Here is a 20671-nt window from a genome sequence, read left to right on the forward strand (position 1 = left end):
TTCTCTTCTCGTTTCATTAAGCACATTTCTTAACTACCCCTTTCCCATCACATTCAAATTACTTTCTCCTGTCAACATCCATTTTCATTTACACATAACAAAGCAAGCAGAAGCGTCCTTTTTATATGCAGCCATCTCGGCTTCTTTAAACAAACATTAATTACTCACATTTTCAGTTGTCATGAGAATCATTAATTCCTTATGATAGGCCACATGCTGCCTAATACTCTGAAAAATTTCCCTATTCAGCAATTCCATATAACTGTGAAATAAGCCCATCTTAATCTTCAGGATATTAATTTTCAGATGACTTATCTTCCTTGCACTGTACATTTAACAGTTGCTGTAAATCAATAGAGATAACAGCCAACAAGATAGCATCAATATACTCACATACAGTACATATTGCATTTTAAAATGTATTTTATTAATTTTTATTAAGTGTTATTACAAAACATAGAAAAAATGAATGTAAACTAATAAAGAGCAGAAGCAGGAAAGGAAAAAGCAGAAGAAAAAGGAAAGGAAAGGAAAAGAGGGAGGAAGAGAGGGAGAGAGAAAGAAAGAAAAAGAGAGAAAGAAAAGAGAAAAGAAGGAAGAAAGGAAGGAAAAAGAAGGAGGGAAGAAAAGAAAGAAAGAAAGAAAGAAAGAAAGAAAGAAAGAAAGAAAGAAAGAAAGAAAGAAAGAAAAAAAAAGAAAGAAAGAAAGAAAGAAAGAAAGAAAGAAAAAAGAAAAGGAAGGATGGAAGAAAGGGGAAAGAGAGAGAGAGAAAGGAAAGAGAGAGAAAATGTGAAGGCCTTCTCCCTGTATGTTTCCATAATTCCACACTGGTTCATTACACTAAGCCACGCTTGATTGTATAAAGCACAATTGATTATTTTTGCATAGCCTGGTAAGCCGTAACCCTTATTTTACAGACCAGAAGGACTAAGCTTACTTAACATGTTAAGCCTACATAACATACATAACATGCTAAGCCAGCCCCAAATAAACCACATCATCTCTTAGCATCAGGTATGAATCTGTCCTAAAGAATAATTTATTAAATCACAATTCACACTATATTTTTTTTGAAGGTTGCTGGATATCAGCTCAACCACAGGCCTGAGTTTCGTTGTGGACACCACTGGAAGTATGGGGGAAGAGATCAGCGCTGCTAAGTTTCAGGCACGGGAGATCATCGAGCAGCGCCAAGGCACCCCTCAACAACCAGATTTTTACCTCTTGGTGCCTTTCCATGATCCCGGTAAGATTATTGACATAGCCTCTTTTTTTAGTTGCATTTCATTTTTTTATTGCTATTGCTTGCTTGTTAACTTTGTCCCCAGCTTTACAAAGTGGAACAGTAGAAAGCTGGGGACAAAGTTAACATTTCTCACCTGAGCTTCCCTGATTTTTAGATCGTTAAGTAGAATACAAAGTTAAAAGCAGGGGTGGGAGGCAAATATTTTTACTACCGGTTCTGTGGGTGTGGCTAGATGGGAGTGGCCATGTGACTGGGTGGGCATGGCTTCTTCTTCTTCTTTTTTTTTTTTGCAGCACCCCCTCCCCCAGTGCTCCATTTTGGTTTTTTTTGCCTCCTGGGCCTCAGGGAAACCTCCTGGGAGGCCATTTTTGCTGCCAGGAGGCTTCCCTAAGGCCCAGGAGGCAAAAAATGGAGCGCTGGGGTGGGCGCACATCAAACCCACCCACCCACCCCTGCGCTCCATTTTTTTGCCTCCTGGGCCTCAGGGAAGCCTCCTGGGTGAAGCAGTAAGACAGCGAGGGGGATCCTGGCACAGCTGATCATCAGAACAGCTGATCGTTGGGAGGAAGAAAAAAAAAAAGAAATACTGGTTCAGCTACCTGGCAAACCGGTAGCTGTTTTTTCTACTAGTGGTTCGGCCAAACAGTAGCATTTTTTTTTACTACCGGTTCACTTGAACCGATCCGAACCAGTAGAAAACAACCACCGGTTAAAAGTGAAGAATACAAAATAAATAAAACTTACAATGAGACACGTTGAGACAAATAGGGAATTGCAATATATACAGTATATATATATATATACACACACAAGGTTGACAGAACTTCTGGGTATTTGACCAGAGTCTTTACTGAATAAAAACATCATTGCCTGCTGGAAGGTGGATTTTGGAGACAAGACAATTAGTGCAAAAAGATTTGGAAGCCCTTGTGGGATTTCTGATCAACAAGCTTTGGGTGTTGGCAGAACAGAAAGTGGGCTCTGTCCCAATGATCTAAAAATTCAGGGAAGCTCATGTGAGAAAATTTTGTGTGTGTGTGTGTGTGTGTGTGTGTGTGTGTGTGTGGTGGGAGTTTCCCTGAAAGATTCTAATTCAGAGTTTCTCAGTAAAAACTTTGTAACACCAATGGTAATAATATTAATAGCAATAAATCACTGTAAACATCAGGATAAGAATTGCAATTCTAAAATGGTTTTCTAAAACGTCTTGGAAAATATAAGAGTTTTCACCTAGTACTGGATAGTTGTAGGTGTGTTTTTGTGCAGAGGACATTCAAGCAATGCTGCATATACTAAAATACTAAGAAATAATATCAGATGTTTTGAGAATTGGCCATTACTCTCCCTCTCTCTCTTTCTCCTTCTCTCTTCCTCTTTCTCTCCCTCCATCTCTCTTGCTTTCTCTGCCTCCTCTTTCTCTGTCTTGCTTTCTCCCTCTCTCCCTCTTCCTTTCTCTCTCCTTCTGTCCCCCCTCTCTCTGTTTCTCTTTCCCTCTTCCTCTCTCTCCCTTTCCTCTCCCTCTCCCTTTTTCTCTCCCTCTTTTGCTCTGTCCCTCTTCTTTTCTCTCTCCCTCTTTCTCTCTTTATTTCACTCTCCCTCTCTCTTTCTCTGTCCCTCTCTCTCCTTTTCTTCTTCCCTTCTCTTTCACTGTCCCTCTCTCGCTGTTCCTGTCTCTTTCCTTTCCTCCTCTCTCTCCCTGTTACTATCTCTCTCCCTCTCTCCTTTCCCTTTTTGTTTCTCTATCTCTTTCCCTCCCTCCTCTCTCTTTCTCTTCTAGGTTTTGGACCAGTCAGTAAGACCAGTGACCCTGAAGAATTTTGGAAAGTCTTAAACACCATCAGCCCATTGGGTGGTGGAGATGAGCCTGAAATGTGTCTGTCAGCCCTGGAGGTAGCACTCATGAAACACCTTTTATTGCTGCATAATTTTATAGATCAGAAGTTCTCAAACTGTAATCCATGCAAATTCCATTGAAAAAAACCCAGAGAAAGATGAGGAAAAACAAAAAAACAAAATATTGGATCTCTACTTGACTGATGGATTTCTGAGGATGGACTTATGAAGCTATTTTGACCAGGACTGGATTATTAAATGCACAGTAAAAAAGAGAGATCCAACCTAGAAGTAAGGAGAAATGTCTCGATAGTGAGAAAAATTAATCGATGGAAGAGCTTATCTCCTGGAGTTGTGGGTGTTCCATCACTGGAGGTTTTCAAAAATAGACTGGACAGCCATTTGAGTTTCTCAGTAAAAACTTTGTAACACCAATGGTAATAATATTAATGGCAATAAATCACTGTAAACATCAGGATAAGAATTGCAATTCTAAAATGGTTTTCTAAAACGTTACAGCCAGTTAGTCAGCTTGGAAAATATAAGAGTTTTCACCTAGTACTGGATAGTTGTAGGTGTGTTTTTGTGCAGAGGACATTCAAGCAATGCTGCATATACTAAAATACTAAGAAATAATATCAGATGTTTTGAGAATTGGCCATTACTCTCCCTCTCTCTCTTTCTCCTTCTCTCTTCCTCTTTCTCTCCCTCCATCTCTCTTGCTTTCTCTGCCTCCTCTTTCTCTGTCTTGCTTTCTCCCTCTCTCCCTCTTCCTTTCTCTCTCCTTCTGTCCCCCCTCTCTCTGTTTCTCTTTCCCTCTTCCTCTCTCTCCCTTTCCTCTCCCTCTCCCTTTTTCTCTCCCTCTTTTGCTCTGTCCCTCTTCTTTTCTCTCTCCCTCTTTCTCTCTTTATTTCACTCTCCCTCTCTCTTTCTCTGTCCCTCTCTCTCCTTTTCTTCTTCCCTTCTCTTTCACTGTCCCTCTCTCGCTGTTCCTGTCTCTTTCCTTTCCTCCTCTCTCTCCCTGTTACTATCTCTCTCCCTCTCTCCTTTCCCTTTTTGTTTCTCTATCTCTTTCCCTCCCTCCTCTCTCTTTCTCTTCTAGGTTTTGGACCAGTCAGTAAGACCAGTGACCCTGAAGAATTTTGGAAAGTCTTAAACACCATCAGCCCATTGGGTGGTGGAGATGAGCCTGAAATGTGTCTGTCAGCCCTGGAGGTAGCACTCATGAAACACCTTTTATTGCTGCATAATTTTATAGATCAGAAGTTCTCAAACTGTAATCCATGCAAATTCCATTGAAAAAAACCAGAGAAAGATGAAGAAAAAACAAAAAATAAAAAAACAAAATATTGGATCTCTACTTGACTGGTGGATTTCTGAGGATGGACTTATGAAGCTATTTTGACCAGGACTGGATTATTAAATGCACAGTAAAAAAGAGAGATCCAACCTAGAAGTAAGGAGAAATATCTCGATAGTGAGAAAAATTAATCGATGGAAGAGCTTATCTCCTGGAGTTGTGGGTGTTCCATCACTGGAGGTTTTCAAAAATAGACTGGACAGCCATTTGATTGGGATGGTATAAGGCAGGCCAAATGTGTCACGTGCTGGCCACGCCCACTCCCTTTTTAGCAAAGGGGGGGGAAGTCGCAACTTATCACATGACAACACGAGTTTGACACCCCTGGCATAAGGTTTCCAGGGGGGTTGGACTCAAAGATCTCCAAGCCTTCCAGTCTGATGATTTTATGATTCTAAAAATCCTAACTGGATGAGTGTGCCCTTTCTATAGTGTAATTGAGGTGCAATCTATTCTCTTCAAAAAAACAAAACAAGACAGCAGCTGAAATAGCTGTTCCAATAGCTGATCAAGGGAGAGATCTTGATTTTCATAATGTTTGGTTGATGATTGATTGATTGCGCACCTTGATATTGACTGCCAGCAACCACATAGATAGGCTTTCTCCAGGAAGGATCTGTTTCCAACCTGACCTTGAAATCTCTCATTGATGTACCCATCGTCAGGTTAATGAAGTCCATGTACCTTGCTGCTGGTTGTCCTTTACCTTTTCTTTCTACCAACAACGTCAAGCATATTCTTTTAAAAAAATGTTATCTGCCACCGTAGCAGTCTTCTAATATCTAAAGGGCTGCCACAAAGAAGAAGGGGGTCAACCTATTCTCCAAGCACCTGGAATAAGAAGCAGGCCAGGAAGCAAGAGATGGAAACTAATCGAGGAGAGAAGCAGCTTAGAACTAAGGAGAAATTTCCTGACAGATAGAACAATTAATCAGTAGAACAACTTGCCTTCAGAAGTTGTGAATGCTCCAACACTGGAGATTTTCAAGAAGAGATCGGACAACTATCTGTTTGAAATGGGGTAGAACAGGGGTGTCAAACTCAAGGCCTGGGAGATGGATCCGGCCTACGGGGTGCTTAGATCTGTGTTGTGGTTTGCTAGCAGCAGGTGCGGACAGCTGAGGTCTCGGAGAGCGAGGACTCAGATGAGGGGCCTGCGTGTGATGCAGGGATGGGGCCAGGACCATCAGGGAGTGGAATGCTGCCTTCAGAGATTGTGGATACTGGCAGCAGTGATGAAGAGACCTCCCGAGGAGCCTGTGCCCAGTGCGTGTGCGTGCAGGGCTGCTCAAAGGAAAGAGCAGCTGCAGCAGCACGGGCAACTCGGGAGTAAGGCTGCAAGGTGATGGCCCCTCCCTTAAGAGATAAAAGCCAGCCTGAGAGACTGGGATTCTTTGCAGGAAGCAAAGAAGTTCTTGTACTTCAAACCTTGTGGAAGTTCGGACTATCTGCGTTTGTGTTTGAAGACTTTTTGTTTGGAATATTTCTTGGCAACTTAATGTAGTGCTTTTAACAGCCTTGGTAAGGCTCGTTCTTATCAGAGTTTTAATAGCTTTTCACCGTAAATTAATGGAATTCTCAAAGAAGCATTAAAAGGTTTTGCTTTTATCTCTGTTTGGTGTTTGTTTACTTGGAACAAAGTTTGGGTCAGAACAATCTGGCCCGTGCGGCTGCCCTGGAAATAGTGAAGGATTGGCCTGCGATGCCTCTGCCAGTAAAAACTGAGCACACGAGGTCCACGCGTGGCCCTCCCGAGCTCTGTTTTCATTGGGGCAGAAGGTTGCAGGAGGCCATCCCAGCTGAAAATGGAGCTCGTGAGGGCTGCGTGTGCCACCCCCTTGAGCTCTGTTTTCACTGGCAGAGGATTGCAGGAGGCTATTGCAGCCGAAAACAGAGCTCGGGAGCCCATTTTCGCTAGCAGAGCGCTCACAGGCGTGTCCCAACACAGGTGACATCATGCTCGCCTCACCAACCCTGGCCACGTCAAATCCCCCCCCATCCTCCCGAGGTCAAACACAACCCTGATGTGGCCCTCAATGAAATCGAGTTTGACACCCCTCGTATAGTCTCATACTTGAGAGGTGGGTTGGACCAGAAGACCTCCAAGATCGCTTCCAACTGTTATTCTTTTCTGATAAATGTCATGTTCAGGGGATGTATATGAATCTTCCTTGTCTTTCTCTCTCTCTCTCTCTTTTTTTTTAACTTAGCTTGCCCTCCAGAACTCACCACCCTATTCCGAGATCTTTGTCTTCACTGATGCATCTGCTAAAGATGCTCACCTGAAGAACAGCGTGGAATCCCTAATTCAGGAAAAGAAGTGCAAGGTCAGCTGTGCCTCTTCCTTTTATCAAACAGTTTCCTTTTGGATATATTTCTTTCCAGTTGTATAGTATGCCAGTGCAAAATATGCCAGCCTCTTCCTCCCAGCATCCCACTACATCCAGGCACTGGGGGGGGGGGGGGTGTCAGATGCTGTGGCTAAGAAACCACCGGCTGGGGAATTCTGGGAGTTGAAGTCCACACAGCTTCAAGTTGCCTGTCAACTCATAAAACATTCCCACGCCTGTTTTACAGTTGCCTGAACAGAAAGGGGGAGGGGAAGAAATTGCAGCAGTTTGGAACCGAAAGTGCATTCCATTCTTATCTTGCAAAGATTATAACTAAGCGACTGGAATTTCTGACGTGCAAATCTCTAATTGGAGAACGTGATTGATGACTCTTGGCTATGAACGTGTTTCATTGGAGAATATAAATTATGATACACCCAGAGGGGTGGGGGGAAACCAGGGTCAAGGGTGACAGTGAATTATGTATCTCAGAATCGGATGCATGCAGGTTATGCTGATATGTTTGCTCCTAATAAATTCTTTGAAGTTTTTGAAGTTTGGCTCGAGGCTCATGATTTAATTAGGGCAACTGCCGGAATCCTGACATTGCTGATATTGAGAAACACGGTATTAGCACATCATAGTGAGATTTGTGGCAAATGCTGCTGGATGGATTTAAGATTGGGAAGAACAGGATTCAAATTCATCCTCAGGCCTTCTGGGGCCAATGAGAACCTTTCAGCCCCATCTAACTAACAAGAGGGCAATTCTGAGAAACCAATTGGAGGAGAAGATGTATGTCACCTCAAACTCCTAACAGAAAGGTTGCAGGTGTCAAGGGTCCAAGTAATCCACCCATAACAAACAAAACTCCGAGGCAGGTAGGTTTCTCAAAGCATAGTTTGATTCAACGTACAATATCACATTGGCACAGGCTGGTGAAAACTGAAAATCTTATGACAAAAGGAAAACAAAAACCAATAAATACTATTCCAAAACGGTATATCGTGTCCCCAGCTGCCATTTCCAAACACGTTAGCATTTTCATACAAAACCGAGCCACGTTTCTAAACGCTTTGGATGCAGCATATTTAGAATATTCTGCATTCTGGACCCTAAGCCTGGGGTTCTTTCTTTCTCAATATCAGGTGACCTTCCTAATCACAGAAGACCCATCCAAGACTCGAACGAAGCGGGAAACGCTTGCCCCGAACCGATTTGACTTGTACGTTCAGTTAGCTGAGAGTTCTGGAGGCCAGATTATATTCACAGACAACGATAATATCCGGCAGATGGCTGAGATTATTGGCGAATCCAGATTATCTTCGGTAATGGCAAGGTGCATGTGTGTATATGTATACATAGATCATACAGGTCAGGAAGGTAACAACCATAATTGGGACCACAATTTCTATTACTTATCAAGGTCATTGTTAATGAATGAATGAATGAATTCTTTATTGGCCAAGGATGATTGGATACACAAGGAATTTGTCTTGGTGCATATGTTCTCAGTGTACATAAAAGGAAAAGATACATTTGTTAAGAATCATAAGGTGCAACACTTAATGATAGTCATAGGGTACAAATAAACAATCAAATCATACTAGGAAACTGTCAATATAAATCGTAAGGATACAAGCGACAAAGTTAAAGTCATACAGTCACAAGTGGGAGGGGCTGGGTGGTAAGGAGTGATGAGAAGATCAATAGTAATAGTAGTGCAGACTTTGTAAATAGTTGGACAGTGTTGAGGGAATTATTTGTTTAGCAGAGTGATGGCGTTCAGGAAAAATCTGTCCTTGTGTCTAGTTGTTCTGGTGTGCAGTGCTCTCTAGCATGATCTATACAAGTGATCTTACAACCTTTTTTTGCTGTGGTTGCTAAACAAATCACTTCAGTTGTTAAGCCAATCTGGCTTCCCCATTGGCTTTTCTTGTCAGAAGGTCGCAAAAAATGGTCACATGATTCTGGGACATTGTCACCATCATGATTACATGCCAGTTGCCAAGCATCACATGATCATGGGAATGCTGCAACGATCATAAGTGTGAAAAGTAGTCGTAAGTCACAAGCAACCAGTTTTCAACTTGAAAATATTTCTCTGGTCTTTTTGAGTTGCCAGCAGAAAGAGAGTGGGGGAAGTAGTGCATTCCTTAGATAATTTCTAGGCGACTGAAGTTTCTGGTGCGCAAGATTATTACTGGAGAGCGTGATTGATGACTCTTGGCTATGGATGTGTCCCATTGGAGAATAAACATCCAGAGGGTGGGGGAAGACCAGGGTCAACGGTGAAATCAGTGATGTGTCTCAGAGTCAGCTGCACCCAGGTAGCACCGCCATGTTCTAATAAATCTTCCTAATAAATCTAATAAATAAATAATAAATAAATCTTCTTTAAACATCTGAGAGATGTGGCTAGAAACTCATTATATAAATGGGGGTGGAGGCTGGAGCCCTGACACCGGTTTTCATATATGGTTTTTGTCTCCAGGCCTTTAATCCTCTTAGTTGCTCTTATTTGCACCTTTTCCAAAGCCTTTTTTGGTAATGTGGTGACCAAAACTGGATGCAGGATTCCCGGTGTGGACTGTTGTAAGCTGAGGGCTACCTGTATTATATTTTTCTAGGTGACTCTCTTTCGCTACCACAAAGGAAACATCTTGAGACCTAAAGGGACTCAGCGTAGGACAAAGAAGCAAGCTCCCCAGTTGGCAAACCACCAGTTTTGGATTGACAGTTTGGTGGACCGCGTGGTGGTGACCATCCAAGGCTCCGTGGAGTTCTTTGAAATAAGGGATCCAACAGGTAGCCATCTATATTCCCTCTTATAGTGATTCGTTTTCATGTTTTGGATCTTGTACTTTTTTTAAAAAAATGCTTTTATACTAATTGCAAATTGTTTCTTTTTCTTAATTTGGGGGTGGGTGGGATGACTGTATGGTTAAAACTTTGGATTAACAATGGGGAGATCAGAATAGAGCTTACTCTCAGCCGTGGAAGTTCTATGGGATACTTTGAGAAGTTGGGTTTTTTTTCCCTCTCAGGGTGGTTGGGGGAAAAATAAGAGCAGAAAGCACTATATATTTCATCTTAAATCATGTAACAAAAATGTGAGTTATTGGTAAAGGTAAAAGTTCCCCTCGCACATACGTGCTAATTGTTTCCGGCTCTAGGAGGCAGTGTTCATCTCCGTTTCAAAGCTGAAGAGTCACGCTGTCTGAAGACGTCTCTGTGGTCATGTTGCCGGCATGACTGAATGCCCGAAGGCACACAGAACATTGTTACCTTCCCACCAAAGGGGTCCCTATTTTTCTACTTGCATTTTTACATGCTTTCGAACTGCTAAGTTGACAGAAGCTGGGACAAGTAACAGGAGCTCACTCCGTTACACGGCACTAGGGATTCGAACCGCCGAACTGCCGATCTTTCTGATCGACAAGCTCAGCGTCTTACCACTGAGCCACTGTGTCCCTTGAGTATATAGGTAGTCATCTACTAATGACCTGTTGCTTAGCAACCATTTGAAGTTATGATAGACCCTGAAAAAAACTACTTACAATAGGATTCAAAGTTTCAGTGGCCACACCCCCATTACCACATCACATGTTAGGTGCTTGATAATTGGCTCATATTTATGCTCGTTTGCACCATACTCAGTCACATGACCACATTTTGGCATTTACTTCCACTTTGTGGCAGAACCAGACCTTGGATTTTCTTAAGGATCACAGCGAAAAATGGATTTGCTTAATGATCGCAGCGTTCATTTTTTGACTGGAGCAAAAAATGCTTTACGATTGCCGAAAGGTCAAAAAATTTAGTCGGGCAAGTGGGTGATCCGTTTTATGACCGTTGTGACTTACAACCGTAATCAGCAGGCTCCGTTACTGTCATAAATCGAGGACTACCTATATAGTATCTAACAAATGAATACTTATTTGTATTCATCACGATCAAAAAAAATACTCTTGGTAACTTACGTAGAATAAATCACACAGTTTTAATATTCACAGTACAGACCACAAAACTGACAGACTTAAAAAATTATAATACTGAACAACGTAAGAAAAAAACATAAAGGATAATTTAAGAGTTGGAGATAAAAATGAGGCCATGTCAAATCAGGGACAGGAAGTTTTTAACAAGAGACTGGACAGCCACTTGTCTGGAACAGTATAGAGTCTCCTGCTCAAGCAGGATAGAAGGTCCCTTCCAACTCTATTGTTCTATGTTTAACTTGCTTTTTTAACCGTTTTTGAAAAATTGACAAAATGGTGGATCGACCTAATTTTCAAAGAGAGACTATTCCACAATGTTATTATGGAGAAGCATAGGACATAGAACAACGAAGTTGGAAGGGACCTTATTATAGTCCAACCCTCTCCTCAAATAGAAGACACTATACCAAATGGCCGTTCAGTCTCTTTTTAAAAGCCTCTAGTGATAGAGCACTGTTCTGACCCAAGCCTCGCTCAAAGCAAATAAACACCAAACAGAGATAAAAGCAAAACCTTTTCAATACTTCTCTGTGAATTCTGTTCATTCACAGTAAAACGCTCTTAAAAACGAATTGTCCCAGATAAGAACAAGCCTTGCCAAGGTTGTACAAGGCTGCCAGGTAACACTAGATTAAATTGCAAGGAAATAATCAAAACCAAAAGTCTCCAAACACAAAACCAGGATAGTCCGAACTTCCACAAGGCTTGAAGTGCAAGAACTTCTTTGCTTCCTGCAAAGAATCCCGGTCTCTCAGGCTGGCTTTTATCCCTTAAGGGAGGGGCCATCACCTTGCAGCCTTACTCCCGAGTCACCCATGCTGCTGCAGCTGCTCTTTCCTTTGAGCAGCCCTGCGTGCACACGCACTGGGCACAGGCTCCTCAGGGACCTCTTCATCACTGCTGCCAGCCTCCACAAGCTCCGAAGGCAGCATTCCACTCCCTGATGGTCCTGGCCCCATCCCTGCATCACACGCAGGCCCCTCATCTGAGTCCTCGCTCTCCGAGACCTCAGCCACCCACACCTGCTGCCGGCGAACCACAACAAGCACCCACAACTTGCAGAAGCAAACCATTCCACTGGTTTACTCCTCTTCAGGAAATTTCCCCTTAGTTCTAGAAATGGAGTTTCTTTAATGATGTCAGAAATGAGGAATGTGTAGTAATTTCTTTCTAATTGGTCTAATTGATTGGGCCAGTTCTGGCTGATTTAGATGGTCTGGCAGGTTTTAGTAGTGAAAACCAGTACAGTACTTGAAATTGAACTTGGAAACCAACTGGTAACCAACACAGGCCTCCAGAACTGGGTTTACATAATCCTGGGAATCCAGACTACATTCCACTACAACTGCCTTCAGCTTTGTTCGGGTATTTTCCCACGTCATAGTAGTGGTGCTTTTAAAGTTGTAGCAACGTTTCAGCAGAATCTCATCTGCCATCATCAGGCTTCTGTATTGTGTCCGTCTGTGAGTCAGTATACAGAAGCCTGATGATGGCAGATGGTCTGCTGAAGCGTTGCTACAACTTTAAAAGCACCACTACTATGACGTGAGCATACCAATTCAAAGCTGAAGGCCATACATGGTACCACGAAAACTTAAGAAAATATATATATGTATGTATGTATGTATGTATATATGTATGTATGTATGGCATTCGGCTTTGTTCGAGTATTTTCCCACGTCATTGTAGTTGTTCTTTTAAAGTTGTAGCAACGTTTCAGCAGAATCTCATCTGCCATCATCAGGCTTCTGTATAGTGTTCATCTGTGAGTCAGACTTTTACAGTGGTTTCAGATTTAAATTTGGGGCAGCCTATTGCTGTGCCAGAATGGTTTTTTCTTCATCCTGATTGGTTGGGAGTCTTGGTCTTATGTAGGGCAGGACAGCTGTTCCATAGGTCTGTTCATCTTCTGGGTCTCTATTATGTTTCAGTGTGTTTTTGTGGATCAGGCTGGTGATTTTGCTTTTGTGAACAGACCTATGGAACAGCTGTCCTGCCCTACATAAGAGGTACTACAGACAAAATTAGTAAGGTACTACACAGACATCACATCAAGACTGCCTTCAAAACAGACAGAAAAATAGCAGCCATCCTTAGCAACCCCAAAGATAAAATTGACCTGGAAAACCAAGGCATATACGAAGTCCCCTGTGCATCATGCCCAGCCACATACATTGGACAGACCAATAGAAGAATAAGTACCCGCCTGGATGAACACAAAAATGCAGTCAAAAAGCTGGAACACACTTCCTCACTAGTCCAACACATGGAAGCCACAGGTCATAGCATCAACTTCAATGGCACCAAAACCCTAGCCACTATAGAAAACCCTAGCCACAGAATCATCAGAGAAGCCATAGAGATTGAAAAAAGACCAGAAAGCATGAATAGAAGAGATGATTCCACCAGGCTGTCAATCATTTGGAAGCCTGCACTCACAAACAAAAAATCTCCACACCACAAGCCAGGCAAACACCTGGGCACAAACAGATCCCCCTGATACCTCCAGCTCAAACACACCCCAACCAGGCACCCAGATGAAACCCAGCTTCCTAACTAATGATAGCCGTCCATTTACCCGAAGCCAAGCTGCACTAAAGGCCTCCAATAAAGTAACACAATGCTGCCAGCCAATCAAGATACAAAAAGAGCCAAAAACAGACAGAAGATATTAGAGACACCAATCAAGCAGAACACAGCAAACTCCGAGACCAATAAACACAGACCAAGACTCCCCAACCAATCAGGATGAAGAAAAAACCATTCTGGCACAGCAATAGGCTGCCCCAAATTTAAATCTGAAACCACTGTAAAAGTCTGACTCACAGATGAACACTATACAGAAGCCTGATGATGGCAGATGAGATTCTGCTGAAACGTTGCTACAACTTTAAAAGAACAACTACAATGATGTGGGAAAATACCCGAACAAAGCCGAATGCCATATATATATATATATATATATATATATATATAAAAGGAACTTTGAAATGAGGTTGTAAGTACCTTTTGGAAGGTCTATCCTAACTTCAAAAGGTCACTAAATCAGCAGTTGTTAAGCGAGGACTACCTATACTTGAGTTTATTCTTAAATACCACTGATGTTCTTCCCACCCATTTTTTTGTACAGATAGATTCCAAACTAATGCAACAATTCACGGTCCCTTAGCCAAGATCCAGCACATTGGTGGAATTTATAGAGCATTCCTTTTCGCTCCTGTCCGTCCTGGTGAATGGACTTTGAAACTTCAGTCCAAAGGGCATTATTCGGTGTATATTCAAGGTGAGAAATGGGTTTAAACTGGGTTCTTTGTTCAGTAGGACCAGACTTTCCATGAAGTATAATGACAATAATTTCAGGGTGTAGGTCGTCTCCACCAATATAAAGTTGCGTTAGTTTTTGTCATTCTCAGTGGCCAGGTGCATTTTAGAAGTCAATTCGGAAAATTAAGGGTTGGGGGCGAAAAAAAGGTAGGACAGTTGGAGAGTCCTGGTATGTAATGGGGAAGTCATATTCTGTGTTCTTTAAAAAAAATGAGTGAAGAGAAGTTAGCCTTTTCAGTCTTTAAAAAACTGTACTCTTCAACTTCCTAATCTGTTGCTGGTCATGGCAATAGAAATAGTACTTAGACTTATAACTACTCCACAGTGCTTTACAGTACTCTCTGAACAATTTAGAATGTCAGCATATTACCCCACAACAATCTGAGTCCTCATTTGACTGACCTCAGAAGAAAGGAAGGCTGAGTCAATTTGAACTCCATCCGGATTGAACTCCAGGCTATGGGGCAGAGTTTGCTTGCAATACTGCATTCTAACCACTGCGCCACCAGGGCTCCGGTGGATCTGGTTTTAAAATATCTGAATGTTTTTCCCAAAGGTGCTTTTTCAGGAGCCAGCTGGACTTTCTTGTTTTTTCTTTTGAAGAAGTTTCGCTTCTCATCCAAGAAGCTTCTTCAGCTCTGACAGGATAGTGAGGAATGGAAGGATTTATACTCCTTGCAGACAGCTGGTCATTTGCATCCTTTTAGCAGGTGGTTGAAGAACTTGGAGGTTTATCTGTATCCTCGGGGTCACCTGAGTAGTGAAAATGGTTCCTGTAGTCTGAATCTTTTTTTGGGGGTGGGGAGATCCATTCCTACTCCCACACCATTCAAAGGTTGTTCATCCCAAATTGTATAGCTAAAAGTCCTGAGGACATAGATAAACCTCCCAAGTGCTTCAACGACCTCTAAAATGATGCAAATGACCAGCTGTCTGCAAGGAGTATAAATCCTTCCATTCCCCACCATCCTGTCAGAGCTGAAGAAGCTTCTTGGATGAGAAGCGAAACGACTTCAAAGAAGAAACAAGAAAATCCAGTTGCCTCCTGAAAAAAGCACCTTTGGGGCAGCCATGGCCTGGCTGACTGAGAATCTCTACAGACATCTAAATGTTTTGACAGGTGAGAGCACCCTCGATTTCTTGTATTATTTTGCTGTTCCTGTTGATGGACGTCACCCAGGGTTATTCATGCTGGATAGTCCTCCTGTTGAAGGTAAATTTGGAGATTGCTTCTGTTCAGAAGATCCATGTTTGCTTTTACATAAATGAGAGCTCTCTTAACTATTGGTAGCCTTCCATTACATATTTGGCAATCATAGATGATTGTGGTAGAATGATGTCTGGATTTCCAGGAGGGGTGGGCTGTATTCCAGAGGACCAAGAGACAGCAAAGTTTAGATTGTTTGTGAGATTGAGAGTCAAGATAGCTCCTCCATAGAAGTTCTTACATTTAATGATGCAAGTAGTTTGCCTTAGTCTGACAAGATTTTGTCTATAAGTGAGTAACAATAAAGGAAACTGTTTAGAAGTCACTCTGCATGTCTTTCTTGGTTTTTGGAGCCTTAAGGGTGTGAATTTATGGGAAATTATCCCTCAGTTTGTACCATCATAACTTACCCTTAGAAATCATGGATCATTTCCTCCTGACATTATCCTTTCAGATGAGGGCATTGATTATTCGGTCATCTGTCCCAACTTCATCAATGTTCTTTCCTATGCCATTTCTATTATTTTCCTCTTTTCAGAAAATAATAATCTCTAAAGCAGAAAAAGATGCCTTCTTTTTCAACCAAGCCTTTTGGTTAGTAAGGTTGGCAGATCTTTATGTGGAAGCTTTCATAATCTGTATTTTATTTTTCATCTTAGTCATAGAGATAGCAATGCTAGAGTGTCACCTTACCATCGTTTTCTCATCCTGCTTCCTCCCACCCTTTAAGTTAATATCATAAAAGTTTCACCCAAAATACAAGGATGACTTGAATCTGGGAGAGAAATTGACAGATGTTCATCCCTGTCTTTGTTACGATGCTTTTAGCTTGTACCTCATTGTGGAATGAAGGAAGAACCGCATCAGCATTGCTTGAATTCCACACTTCAGAAACAGAACATCCACAAATGAATTGCCCCTGTGACTATGTAGGACAGAGGGAGAGGAAGCTAGCCACAAGATTGCAAGGACATAAGCGAGCAATCAGACAAGGACACCCAAACTCATTGGTAGCCTCACATTGCAATAAACAATGACATATTTTATTTATTTATTTATTTATTTGATTTGCCAATTGTTTACAAGATAATAAGTATAAGTGTATACATAGTTGTGAATACATGAAATGGGTACATATAAGAAAAATAAAAGAAGAATAAGAGAAACAATAGGACAGGGACGGTAGGCACGTTGGTGCGCTTATGCACGCCCCTACAGACCTCTTAGGAAAGGGGTGAGGTCAATAGTAGACAGTCTAAGGTTAAAGTTTTTGGGGTTTGGGGAAGAAACTACAGAGTCGGGTAGAGTATTCCAGACATTGACCACTCTATTGCTGAAGTCGTATTTCCTGCAATCAAGTTTGGTGCGGTTAACATACATTCAACTTTGCAGCTACTTAAGATTGTTGGACAAGCAGGCACAAAAACAGCCAGGGAAGTGATTGAAGCCTGGGAAACAGGCCCCTCATCATTCAATAGGAGTGCTGATTTACCCCCAGCTCATCGAGTCCTTAGGAGGCGGGGGCTGGGCAGCACAAGGAAACAACAGCCAATGACTTAATAGCCAGCCATCAACACCAACGCAATCTACATCTAAAAAGCTACACCCCACAGGCACCATATAAATACCACACTCAGAACAGCCCAAAGCGCACTCAGAGAAGTTCCCTGAGGATGGGCTCCAGTACAAGTCCAAAAAGCTCAGAAGACTAAACCCCTGGTTCCGGGGACCGACCCAGATTGAATCCTGCAATAGAACATCCAGTTCTTCCTTAGAACTATCTCCATCTTTGGTCTGAACACACACACACACACACACACAAACACACGCACACAGGTTCCTTGGTTGAGGATGAAAGGAACCAGGCCACACCAGGTTCTTTAGAGCAGGGTCCCCAACCACCGGTCCGCGGACCGGTACCGGTCCGTGGAACAAATCCTACCGGGCGCTGGTTTGCTGGCGCCGCCATCTTGTTTTGATGAAAAAGTGCTTCCGGTGAGCTTTTCCAGGGTAAAGCTCACCGGGCACTTTTCATCAAAACAAGATGGCGGCATGCCAGCTGCTCGGTGAGCATTTCCGGGTGAAAGCCATTTCTACCCGGAAAAGCTCACTGGAGCGCATGAGCGCCGCCATCTTGTTTTGATGAAAAGTGCTTCCGGTGAGCTCACCAGAAGCACTTTTTCATCAAAACAAGATGGCGGCGCCCAGCTGATGCCGGTACCGGGCCGCGGTGCCCAGCTGATGCCGGTACCGGGCCGCGGCATAAAAAAGGTTGGGGACCACTGCTTTAGAGATTGGATGTCTGGTACATTAGCATTTGTTTTCTGACAGGTTTGCCTACCTACCTGGTTGTCGTGGCAATTGGCCTGAATCAGACTAAGTCGGGCTCTGTTCAGCTACAGTCGGTGAACTTAGAAGCAAGAACAGGCAGCCTTGGGGAGTTAAAACTACAGAGAAGAGACAGTCGGATGGACCTGTTTGTGGCCGAGCTGCCTCCAACTCTATCGACCACCAACAGCTTTTCCATAGTGGTACATGGAATGGATGGTGAGGGCCAGAAGTTGGAGAGATCTGCTCCTCAAGTTGCAACTGTCACAGGATCCCTCCTAGAGGTAAGAGGAAAATTAAAGGTGGAAGATTTGGGGGGTTTAACCTGTGTTTTAGTTTCTCCTTTTCCTTCTGTTAATTGTACTATAGACATTCTGTTCTTTAGAACTTAACATTTTGTGTATGTGTAGATGTGTGGGCCTTGACGTATGACTTAGAGAAGTTATGATGGACCCACCCAAAAGGAGTTCAAAGTTCCAATGGCCACACTCCTCTGTGATTACATGACTGCATTTTGGATGCTAGGCAGCCAGCCCATACTTATGGCCATGTGCAGCATCCTGCAGTTACTTGATTGTTCACTTCCAGTTTCCAGCAAAAAATGCCCCACAGCTAACAACGGAGTAACATTACAACTGAAGTGTTTGCTTAATGATTACTACAAAAAAATTGTAAAATTTGATGGCCAGCTTAAAAACTGTCTCGATTTACAACCATAATTGCAGGCTCAATTAAGGTCATAAATTGAGGAATATATATATATATATATATATATGTTTTCTGAGGTTCTCGCGGGTATTTGTATGTGGATCTTTGGTTATTCGGGTTCTCTCCGCGTAGATTCAAAGTATCTGGCAGCGTTCGAGGTCCCCGCCATCTTCAGGCTGGTGCTGCTTAGTGCCAGTGCAAGCAGGCACTAAGCTTGCACTGGCACTAAGCCGAAAGCACCAGCCTGAAGATGGCGAGTGGGACCTCGCCAAACGCTGCCTAGATACTTTGAATCTTACGCGGAGAGAACCCGAATAACAAAGATCCATATATATATATATATATATATATATATAGAGAGAGAGAGAGAGAGAGAGAGAGAGAGAGAGAGAGAGAGAGAGAGAGAGGTGTATATACAGACACACACATACGTATACATGTATTCTATCTCATGGCTATGTGTGAATAATTTTCTTGTAGCAAATCTACGGCAGCCAAATTAAACATTGTGGAGACAGAGTTGAAGAACTAAACTGATTTGCTGTCAGTCCCTTGGAAGTGGTGGGGAGTTTCAAAATGACTTTTTCTAGATATGTTTCTTCTACCAGCAGGTGCTGCTGACCCAACATGATTGCCACAAATAAAAAAAAGAACCAGCTCCTTAACAAAGGACAAGGGGAATATATTTAAACAATCATGTCAGTTTTTGCATTTCTGCTCTCCAATTCTGTCCCTTCTCAGTACGGTACCCTCTGAGATGGCTTTCTGCATTTTTCATGCTGTTTTTCCATTTCTCCACTTTCTGAGGTATTTCCTCTTCAGGATTGAACTAATATTTTTCTCCCACCATCTGAGTTTTTAAATCTCCATCCGCAAATCGGTCCCTGATCCGCCTTACTAGCTAATTAAACCTGATTAATTAATTAATTAATTAAACCTAGCTAAAAGTAAACCGCTCCAAACTCGGTTGCAGAAAGTACGACTTCAGCAACAGAGTGGTCAATGCTTGGAACTCACTACCTGACTCTGTTGTTACATCCTCAAACCCCCAAAACTTTAACCTTAAACTGTCTACCGTGGACCTCACTCCATTCCTAAGAGGCCTGTAAGGGGGCGTGCATAAGCGCACCAGTGTGCCTACCATCCCTGTCCTACTGTTCCCATTTATTAGTACTCATTTATTATGTATATACTTATATCTGTTTATACTTGTTTATATGTTATGTTCATACTTATACTTGTTTTTCTCATACATGCTTGACAAACTAACTAACTAAATAAATAAAATAATTAATGTTCATCTGAGCTCTCTTCTGCTTTTAAACTGACCTGCTAACAAATCTACAAGCAGATACTTAAGGAATTATCTTTTCAGGGCAATTTCTTTGCGACTACACTCTCTATCCTACTTCTGTAACTTAAACCCTGATTTGTTCCAGCTGAGCAGGGAGACTCCTGTGTTCCCAGGAAGACGTGTTTCCATCTCCTGGAAGATCACAAATCCTGGTGCACCTAAATATTATGGACTAAAAGTGATCAGCCTTCCCTGGATTCCAGCCGACATCTCTAACACCAGGTAATTTTTCTAAGTGTTCATGATAAGCAACATTAGAAGGTATTTTTTCTTATGTTGAGGCTTGATATACAGTGTTTCCTGCTTGTCTGCCTACAGTCAAAACCGCTTATGTTTCAAAATTACACTGCAAACAAGAACAAAATAGAATTACCTGCAAAACTCTCTCTTTTAGAGATAGGGTTGGATGTATTCGGACAATGTATAATGAAATCCCAGCAGTTTTATTTGTAGGCATCTAAGATAAAGTTTCAGAGCTCTGCATAATTCTCTGTCCTTTATGTCTGTCAGGGAAAAAGGCATAGAAAATAAGCATTCATTCAATCATTCCTCTGTAATAAAAATGAAAACATTATTTTTCCTGACTTGGAAGTATAATTTTTATTACTCTCTCAGGGATGCAATTGGTTGCATATATCTTTCAGTCATTGCTTTGTCTCTTTTGATAGTTCTTTATATTTCTTTAGAGGAAATGCAGCCGATATAGAATTCCAGGTTCTCTCCATCCCATCTCCCGCCTGCTCAGCTTAGCTCTAGCACCACCTGTCCTCAAGGCCTGTTCTTGGGACATAAATACACCTTTGGATTCTAGTAAAGCAGTGTTTCTCAACCTTTGCAACTTCAAGATGTCTGGACTTCAACTCCCAGAATTCCCCAGCCAGCAGCAAGCTGTCAGGGGAACTCTGGGAGTTGAAGTCCAGACATCTTAAATTTGCAAGGATGAGAAATGCTGTGGTAAAAGGGAGCCTCTGACCCACTGA

At 42.3% G+C, this 20671-nt stretch overlaps 1 protein-coding gene across 1 annotated transcript in view; it reads left to right on the top strand.

Moving 5' to 3' along the window:
• VWA7 (von Willebrand factor A domain containing 7) overlaps positions 1-20671 on the top strand; it is a 48243-nt gene that overhangs the window by 22583 nt on the left and 4989 nt on the right. The window contains exons 7-15 of the mRNA XM_087954336.1: positions 1077-1246; positions 3024-3136; positions 6650-6766; positions 7918-8097; positions 9400-9577; positions 13901-14053; positions 15215-15307; positions 17633-17913; positions 19777-19913. Coding sequence (XP_087810462.1) covers positions 1077-1246; positions 3024-3136; positions 6650-6766; positions 7918-8097; positions 9400-9577; positions 13901-14053; positions 15215-15307; positions 17633-17913; positions 19777-19913 — 1422 coding nt within the window. The remainder of the gene's footprint in view (positions 1-1076; positions 1247-3023; positions 3137-6649; positions 6767-7917; positions 8098-9399; positions 9578-13900; positions 14054-15214; positions 15308-17632; positions 17914-19776; positions 19914-20671) is intronic.

Source organism: Notechis scutatus, chromosome 2 (genome assembly GCF_049901735.1).
Source record: "Notechis scutatus isolate UNSWTSFEM ecotype Mainland chromosome 2, rNotScu1.2, whole genome shotgun sequence".
In the NCBI taxonomy this organism is placed as follows: domain Eukaryota; kingdom Metazoa; phylum Chordata; class Lepidosauria; order Squamata; family Elapidae; genus Notechis; species Notechis scutatus.